General features: G+C 51.6%; 1 protein-coding gene across 2 annotated transcripts in view; it reads left to right on the top strand.

Annotated features, from left to right (window-relative positions):
• ACADSB (acyl-CoA dehydrogenase, short/branched chain) overlaps positions 1-8,143 on the top strand; it is a 30,631-nt gene extending 22,488 nt beyond the window's left edge. The window contains exons 8-12 of one of the 2 annotated variants that reach the window (XM_012723847.1): positions 593-682; positions 3,620-3,757; positions 5,203-5,302; positions 5,703-5,781; positions 6,489-8,143. In XM_012723847.1, the coding sequence (XP_012579301.1) occupies positions 593-682; positions 3,620-3,757; positions 5,203-5,302; positions 5,703-5,773 (399 nt within the window). In that variant the 3' untranslated portion in view covers positions 5,774-5,781; positions 6,489-8,143. Of the gene's footprint in view, positions 1-592; positions 683-3,619; positions 3,758-5,202; positions 5,303-5,702 lie in introns of both variants that reach the window. The other variant, XM_012723846.1, reaches the window with a different exon arrangement.
• Positions 8,144-8,938: the final 795 nt, after the last annotated feature.

The raw sequence follows: 8,938 nt of genomic DNA, 5'->3' as shown, positions 1-8,938 counted from the left end.
TCCCCCGAAACACTTTTTAGACAGGCTAAGAAGTAGCCTCCACTTCTAGCTTCTGGAAGGGCTGGAGGGAGCTGCTCTGCAGTCATCGGAGCTGGTTCTGAGCAAAGTCTCTGGGGCTCACTTTTTTTCGTATAAGAACTGGGGTACGGGCCAGAAGTGCAAGGTGTGAGGGGATTCCCTGGAGGCAGAGTGGGGAGCAGAACAAGCAGATCTGCTGAAACTTACTGCTGAGGGGAGCAGCGGGCAGGACAGGAGAGGTCCCCTGTGCCTGTGGGTCACTTCTGCCTGGAGAATCAGAGCTTAGAGAAGTTTCTTGAAAAGTAACATGGTTGTGAGTGTAGTAGCTGGAAGCTTTCCCTCAGTGCTAGAATTAAATCCACTCGTGCCTGGGGAACCGCTGCCTTCTCCAGTTACTAAGCGCCACATCCTACGAGCGCAGCAGGTAACGGAGCACCTCGTGGGCAGGGCCCTCCCTGCCCCTTCCCAGCGGGGCTGCTGAGGCTGCTGGCAGCTGTCACAGGAATTTACAGCTTAAATAATCCAGAGCGTCAACTTGGAACAAAGTAAAAATTCCGATTTTCTTTTTTAACAGATGCTGGGACTGGCACAAGGCTGTTTTGACTACACTATCCCATATATTAAAGAAAGGATACAGTTTGGCAAAAGAATATTTGACTTCCAGGTACATGATCTTGGTATCCTTCTACTGTACTGGACTCTGCGTCTGTGGTCTTCCTGTTAGTGAAGGGCCAGGAGTGTGTCCACTCCCAGGCATTTTATGGGCGGGGTTCAGTGGAGGAAGGGCTGGGGGTGTGTGCTTGGGAAAACCTTGACCTTCACGGGCACAACAGTGACCTTCCGGGCTCCGCGGTGCCCGGTGCCACCCGCTGTACCCGCGGTGAGTGTTGCAGGCTGTCTCCTCTCCGCTTCCCGAGCCCCCGCACTGGCCGCGGCCCGGCATCCTGGACGCCAGCCCTGCTTCCTTTGTCTTTTAGCTGTAGGCCTTTGCATGTCCCTCACCTCAGCGCCTCACCTGCCTGGTCTCTCAGTAAACATAGTCCTGCCTACTCTCCAGGGTGATTCTGAGCCCAGCAGCCACACGTTTAACATACACAAGGCTCACATGTGCTCGGTAAAGGCGAACACTGGGCAGGCGTCTGCGCCAGCCGAGCCACGCGGGGCCCCTTGGCGCCACGTTTGTTTTCTGGAAGGCACAGTTGGCTGCAGTCGGTCAGACGACAAGACGCTCTCAGCAGGGCATGTTGGGCAGCCTGTTCCAGTGACGCGGCTCCTCGAGGCTCCTCAGGGGGTCCTTGGGGGTGGGAGTAGCATGCCTCCTGCCCTCTTGAGGCCTGGTTAGCAGTGCTGAGGGTGGCAGCTTGCCATGCCTCCTAAGCACATCACCTAAAACTCCCCAAATATGGTCTCTTATGGCCTGTGACAGGCTGCATTGTCTTGGGGTTCTGGGGCAGTGACTGGGCGTCCCAAGCGCGCACACAGGCCTGGGTGGAGTCCAGGCGGCGCATGTGCACAGAGAGGTCGGGAAGGCTGAGTGGGGCAGTACACCTGCCGTCTCTCACCTGGGAAACTGAGGCACACGCTGTGGCCCTCCCAGCATACAGCCAGCAAGGTGTCTAAACTACAGCTCCTTTTGTCTCGGCTTGCGGTCTCGTACTTTCTTGAACCGGCCCCTGCGTGAGCACAGCACAGAGGACAGGGCAGTGCTGAGGAGCCCTGCGATCGCCTGTGTACACAGGAAGTCATGGGGCCCAGCGGACTGGTGCAGTCAGCACATTTCTAAAGGTGCAGCGCGAGTGATGAAAACTTTCAGAAAATAAATATTAAAAAGCAGCCTTATTAACTTGCAATATCTATATGAAGCTTTGATCAAGGTCAGGAGAGTTTTTTCTGCTTTGTCACGTGACAGCAACAGGCATTCACGCCTCCCTCTGGTCTGCTGCCCTCCGGGCAGGTGGCCAGGCCTCCTGGTCCCGTTTCTTTCAGCGGCCCATTCGGCATGGTCATGGGCTGTTCTCGAACATGCCTGTGCTCACAGACAGTGAGGTGTCGTGCCCAGGGGTGGTGTCGGCAGGAGTTGGGCCAGAGTCACCACCTGCCTCTCTGGTGCCTGCCCAGTCACTGGAGTCAAGCACATGGATGGAGAAGGTGAAACTGAACAGAATGTCCACCGCAAAAATAATTGAAATCTCTGCATTCCATCACACAAGACTCAGCCAATTTCTAGAGCAGTGATATTGGCATAGAAATAGACAAAATGGAAGGGCGCAGAGCAGCCCCTACATGGGTAGAGATTTGGTTGTTTTTTTGTTTGTTTGTTTGTGTGAGAATATTTATTTATGCATACAGAACTGGGGTACAGGTCAGACATGCAGGGCCAGTGAGAGAATCCATCAGAGACAGAGCAGAGAGAAGATCAGGCAGATTGATGAAGTACATTGCTGAGGGGAGCAGCGAGCAGGTCAGGAGAGGTCTGCCGCGCCCTGTGGGCCCTGTCCAGGGATTGAACTTGCACTGAAGCGGCTACAGCCAGCTTTGCAGTGGAAACAGTCTTTCTTTGTGGGGAAAATGAAACTGGATCCTTCCCTCACACTGTACACAGAGAGTAGACTGCAGGTATATTGAAGACAGCAATAGCAGCATTTTAAGTTTTAGGAGAAAACTCGAATAATTGTCTTAATTGCTCCCCACCTTAACATCCATCCCACGTTATCATACTGTCTCATTGTCTGCCCCTGCTGGGCCGTGCAGGCCCTGAGGCAAGGCGTGCTGGTGTAATGTCCTGCTCAGCCCAGGGAGCAAAGGAGACATGCGGTAAGTAGATGCTCAATAAATACCCAGGCACAGTCATTTGTCAGCCGTAAGCCCTGCTGCTCCCCAAAATTCTCAGAACCAGACACCAGAAAATATGCCCACATGTAAAACATACGTACCCACCCAGGCACACGTGTACTTATCTACGGCCTTCCTTCCAGAAAGCTGCAAACCGCTAATGTGCATATTCCATGCACTTCTTTCTTTGACCAAGATTTAGCGTATGTCTAATTGCCCTTTCAAGTTTCAGAGTGTTAGTAATTTCTTTAGGGTGGTTATTTGAGTTATTCTGTTTTCCATAGCCCTAAGAGACTGGCACCTCTTTATGGTTATGGCAATGAATCACCTTAGTAAAGTTGCTCAAATATCGAAGAAAGTTGCTTCAAATATCCCTTCATTACTTTGCAGCTAACATGTTTTAATGCCTTGAGGCTGTACATTTTCTTAATTCAAGCAAACAAAGAATCTATTCATACTTGGCTCCGCCGGGATTTTAAGCTCAGTTTTGATCATAAAAAGCATCAAGTTTTTAAGCCTAACATTGTGACTTTTGTCTTTTACATCTTGACAGCTGTAAAGAATGCCATGAACTTTGAAATGTGCCTAAAACGCGACAAGTTGTGTAGTGTTTCACTTTAGATTGCAGGTTTAAAGTCCTTCTACAAATTTGCAGAGATGCGAATTCCCTTTGGGGTGCTATCTGGAGTCTGTTCACCCCTGTCCACGCAGGGCTGGGAGGATGAGCTGCTGGGAGCTGCAGCTCTCCAACTTGGTCTGACTCTTGCAGGGACTTCAGCACCAGGTGGCTCAAGTGGCCACCCAACTGGAAGCTGCCAGATTACTGACGTACAACGCCGCTAGGCTCCTGGAGGCTGGGAGGCCGTTCATTAAAGAAGCGTCAATGGCCAAGTACTACGCATCGGAGGTAAAGGAGCGAACGAAACCCGCAGTCCACCCTTTTTTTTCCAGCTGTATATGTATTAGCCCTGCTCTTGGGAATGTTGGCTGAGCGTTTGTTTTCTGAGGAAAATAACATGGAATTTCTAGTTCCTGCAACTGAAGAGCATAAAAGCAAAGCTGTCATAGTTTCATTCTCTGAGCACTCCGTATTTTCACTAGATCTTTTTGTGCCTTTTTCCATCTCAGTTGTGATCCTTGTGGGCTTCTCATCACCAAATCACCAGAGTGCCATTGCCATAGTGTTTTCACTGGATCTTGCACAGTAACGGAGTCGCCCTCCCTGTGGGCGCATGGGACGAGCCTTCCCTGAGGCTGGCAGCGAGCCTGTGGCTCCAGGTTGGGTGATACTGTGGGAGATGGTGCATATAGCAGCCCCTGGAAGGCTGTCTTCCCACCACACGCCTTCCACAGGTTAAACCTTGGGCTGGTCGCCAGGCGGCTACCTCCCTCTCCACCCCTACCCCCACCCCCGCCCCCACATCTCTCATGTTTTGTCTTCATTAAACCTCCTCAGAAGTCAGAAGCGACCATCAGTGGGGTCCGCCTCTCTGGGGTCTCTAGGGGACAGCCCACCTCCCTGCTGTTTTCTGCTTTCCTGAGGCCTCCCCAGGTCGCTTGCACCCAGCCTGCCGCCCCTTCCGGCGTCCCCAGCCAACAGTGAGCCTGCGCCGTCCGTCTGGCGGTTCTAGGTCTGGTCCCATGGCCTGCTCTGAGTCTCACCCTCCGCCGCCTCCCTGTAAGGGTCCTTGAGGACCGTGGGCCTTCCCACCTCAGCTCGACCTAACTCACCTGGCCCGCGGGACCCTGCAGCGCGGGAGGGACTGCGTGATCAGCCTCCGGGACCGGCCCAGAGCATTCCATGTTCAAGTGCACAGTCACCAGGCCCACCTGCCTCCCCTGGCTCCTACAGCTGCCCTGGCCCTGCAGCCCAGCCCCCCGCAGCCCTCAGCTGCCTGAGACTGACGGGCTTCCCGCGGGACCGTCCCACTGCCCTGAGCTGCATGGTCATGGCCGCGCAGTCCCCATCGAGGCCCTTCTGGGCCCACGGCGCTTCACTTTCTGATTGTTCGCTCAGCCCCTGTCTCCAAGCCGCCTGTCCACCAGAAGGGCCGCCTGCCCCCCAGCGGCCGGCAGGACCAGAGGTGAAGGAGGCTCTTGAAAAATACTTGCCGGAATGTTACTAGTTAGCAAGTGTGTGAGTCCAAGCTGCCCCAGTTGTCTTAAGAAAATAGGAGCGTTGGGAGCTAAGGGGACGTTTCATGTAAACGTGTGCGCGGCGTGAGTTAGCGGCAGCACCAGTTCACAGAACAGCCTGGTGCTTCCGCTCGCCGGTCGGTGAGCCTGTGTCCCTGGAACTGTGGCTTCTGGGCCGCGTGGCCCCGGCTGATGGACGTGCTGTGTTTCTGGCAGGTTGCGGGACTAACCACGAGTAAATGTATTGAGTGGATGGGAGGTGTCGGCTACACCAAAGATTTCCCTGTGGAAAAGTTCTTCCGGGATGCCAAGATCGGTAAGAAGACTTCATTGGGTTTGTTTCTTTGCCCCTCCAGGGGTGGGTTCCATGAACTGTCTCAGTCTCAACAGTCTGTGCATTGGCTTTCTTGTCCCCCCTCTTCCCTGAAAAAAGCGCATGTATCTTTTTACAACCATCCAATTGCGTGTAATGCCCGACAGGCCTTTTAGCAGAATGGCACAAAGTGTACTGTCTTGGTGTCTCTCTTCCTACTGTTACTAATCCTGAGGGTGTAGCTTAAAGCTGGTCTTTGAAGCGTCTGGCTCTGGCTTCTAAAGCTAAATGGCTCTGAGCCCTGCGCCCCTCAGTGCCCCCCGCAGGCAGGAAGCAGCCGCCGGGCGCCGGCTCTCGTCTTTGGGCTCATCCTCATTGCTCCTGTCGCCCCCTTTTGTTTTAGGTACAATATACGAAGGAGCCTCCAACATCCAGCTCAACACCATCGCCAAGCGCATCGATGCAGAGTACTGACCCCCAAGGTGGGCCCTTCCTGAGGTCACAGGTGCAAACTGGGAAGCTGTGTGCCTTACGCCTTACGGGGGAGGAAACCTCCACAACTTTGAAGTATTTAGTCTAAACCCTTTGTCATAGTCCTGGCGAGGCCTACTTAGCACAAGCACAGGAAAATCACTTTTTAAGAGTTGGGAATAGATATATCCATATTTTCTCAAAAACAATTTTTAAAAGTTGTCAGTGTGTCATCTTTCCACCTTCCAAGTGTGCAGACATTTCATTCCATGGGCATCTGGAAAAATTTGAGGTTTTTCGAACCAGACATGGCTCTTTCAAATTCCTATGTCAGAGCACCCGTGCAAGGAGCAGCTGTGATGGGCATTCTCTGGAGCCGGCAGAGCCTGCCCTAAGTCGCTAGACTTAGAAACTGATGAGCATTTTCTTTAGAAACATCTAAAAGTTCTACTTCTAAGTATCTGAGAATGAGTAGAACGTGCCATGGAGCTGTGAGTCGCGTAGTTACGGAGCCTGCAGTTCGCCCAGCCAAGCTGTGGCGCTGCGGCTGCGAGCGGCTGCAGGTGCCAGGTGCGGCCGCGGTGGCCATGGCCCAGGAGCCGCCGCGCTGCTTCCCGGTGGCACCTGTACCCGAGCTGCGCTGGTCGTCAGGAGCTCCCCGGCGTTACAGGGCTCCTCTCTCGTGCTGCTGTCAACCCTGTCGTTTCTGTCTGTTTAGATCAGTCGTGCTTCCCACACGCAGCTGTCGGGCTTTATCATGATCAGCAACTCAAATCATGTGATTCCGGGGGTTCTGCAGAAGGGGGCTGTGGAATTTGGGGAGCACGTTCTGTGACATAAACCACTGAAACGAAGTTGGTATCTCAGAGGCAGACATCAGTCCACTGCACAGATCACAAAAGGACCAGACTGGGCAAGGTGCGGAGCTGCTGCCAGGAGAGGCCCTCCCGGGCGGGGCTGCTGGAGCAGGGCTGCTGCTTCCTGTGAGGGTGTGCGCAGGCGCTCACCTGGGCGGGGGGGGGGCACTGCTGTCCCGCGGGAAGGTCTGAGTTCTCCAAGGAGAAGATCGTGTCTGTTACGACATCTTGACATATTCTAAGAAGTTTTGCTTGGTGCATTCACGGTTATTGGATTGGAAGAATTTCTTGCACAAATCACAGTTAAATATTCTGAATAATATCAATACAGTGGGGATAGGAATTACAGTGATGCAGGCGGAGGAAGTAAGGGCAGATTTAGGCCAGATCAAGACAGAGTCTCAGCATGATGGAAACCAGCTCAGTCTTTTGGAACAAAAAGAACCAGCTGGGCAGGAAAGTGGGGGAGGGATAACATGCCCCAGAAGGGGGCTTGGGCACCTCCAGTTTCTGCAGCTATCTGGAAAAGGAGGACTTCACAGGTGAGGGAGTAGAAGCCAACTCCAGCGACAAGAATCCCAGCTTGTTCCTTCCTATGAAATCTCCCTCCTGAAACAGAAACCCTCTCGTCCCAGCTAACACTAACCACCCATTTCTTCTCTACCTTGAATTTATACTTAGTATTGATAAAATTCTGTGCATATTTGTGTGTATATTCGCAAAGATCAGCTGCAAATTAATGGTGTATTATGGTCAGCATGCACGAACCCACCCTCCTCCATGAGCTTTGTGTCATTTTATCACATGCCGAAGAGGACGGGCAGGTTTGCCTCTGTTTCTCCCGCGGTAGCTCTTCATGCCCGGGATCTTGGGGATCTTTAAAACTACCTGCCCTGATTGTGTCTTGTGGTGGACAAGCTTGTTCGCCTCCTGGAGGCTCTGGTTACTGCTGCTCGTTGATAGAGGGTCTTGGGGTAAGGGGACTCAGAAGATGGAGACCCAGGAACCTTCACCGTATTCTTGTCCGCAGAACTGGACTTTGCTTAACTGCCAAAGTGAGTGTTGCCAGAGATTTCTCTTCCCAATATGATGTGAATCATAGGATTGTGGAAAGTTCAACTGGGAAAGATCTTCGAGAGCCATCCCATCAGCCCTCTCGTTTTAGAAGTGAAGGATTCATAGTCCAGAATACTGGCTCCAGGCATCCGTCCAGACAAAGAATCCCCATGTCCTGCCTCTCAGTGTTCCTCCTCCTACTTAATATCTGCTCCACAAATTTTGGACTTTATCCTTGTCATGTGTCAATATTCTTGCTGATTTACGTTAGGTTTAGCTGATAAAAGAATGAACATTTCAGAAGTATTATGATTGATCTGTGTCATTGCTAACGTGTTAATCACCGGCAGAAACACTATGGTGTAGTCGGCACATCGGTGAGAGAGATCATTATATGTCCACTGGGCTTTATGATCGTGGGGTATTTTAATAAATACACTATTACAGCCCTGCTAATGTATTTCTGCTGACCTTTCTTGAAGTGAAAGTTTTGTCTTACTGTACAAAATCAGTGTTCTATAGAGGGTGAAAAAATAAAGGCACCAAATTAACTAGAGATTTTTGCTACTCTGATAAAGCAAAATTGTCTGTTACATGTACAGATGAGCTAAGAAAATGTAATCTTTCTGAAAGAGACAACACCTTTGTCTACTGAACTGACAGCTAGCTTGCCTCTCCTATAAGCAAGCCTTATTTGTTTCCAGAGACGAGGTCTTGTAATAGAGTGCAAGTTTAAATCTGTGATGCTGAAGAAAATTTTACCAAAGGGCCCCTTTTTAAAAAAAAAAGCAAAATAAGCAGATCCTCAGTAGTGAGGTCACCTCTTTTGAGTTCAGCTTCACAGAATTGATCTTATCCAGCTGGTATTCAGGCCCATGCTTTGTAGAACTTAGGAAATTTCATATTGTTGCACCTTCTACTCAGTGATGCGCCGCCATCTACCACCGCAGGAGATTGCAGCCCACAGCCCCCTTTATTGTCTGCTTGACAAATCGAGAGGTCAGCTCCCCTTTCCTTTTGTCATGCAGTAACACATCCATGGGCCCATGATGCTTTGGGTCCCGGCTGCCTTGCAGAGGATAAAGCCAGACCCTTACGGAAATGTGTGCTCCTGTTCTGACCAGTACCTCCTCCAGCACACGCAAAGCAGCAGAAAACTGCCAAGGCCGGCCCTCTGCCAGAATCTTCAGATCCACTCTACTGAACTCCAAGTCCATAGATGCCTCATCACTTACAGCCATCGTCCAGTTCTCTG

Source organism: Condylura cristata, unplaced genomic scaffold, assembly GCF_000260355.1.
Source record: "Condylura cristata isolate star-nosed mole 26May11 unplaced genomic scaffold, ConCri1.0 scaffold00011, whole genome shotgun sequence".
Taxonomy (NCBI): Eukaryota; Metazoa; Chordata; class Mammalia; order Eulipotyphla; family Talpidae; genus Condylura; species Condylura cristata.
Note: the sequence above shows the minus strand (reverse complement) of the source record. Positions and strands in the feature narration are given on the sequence as shown.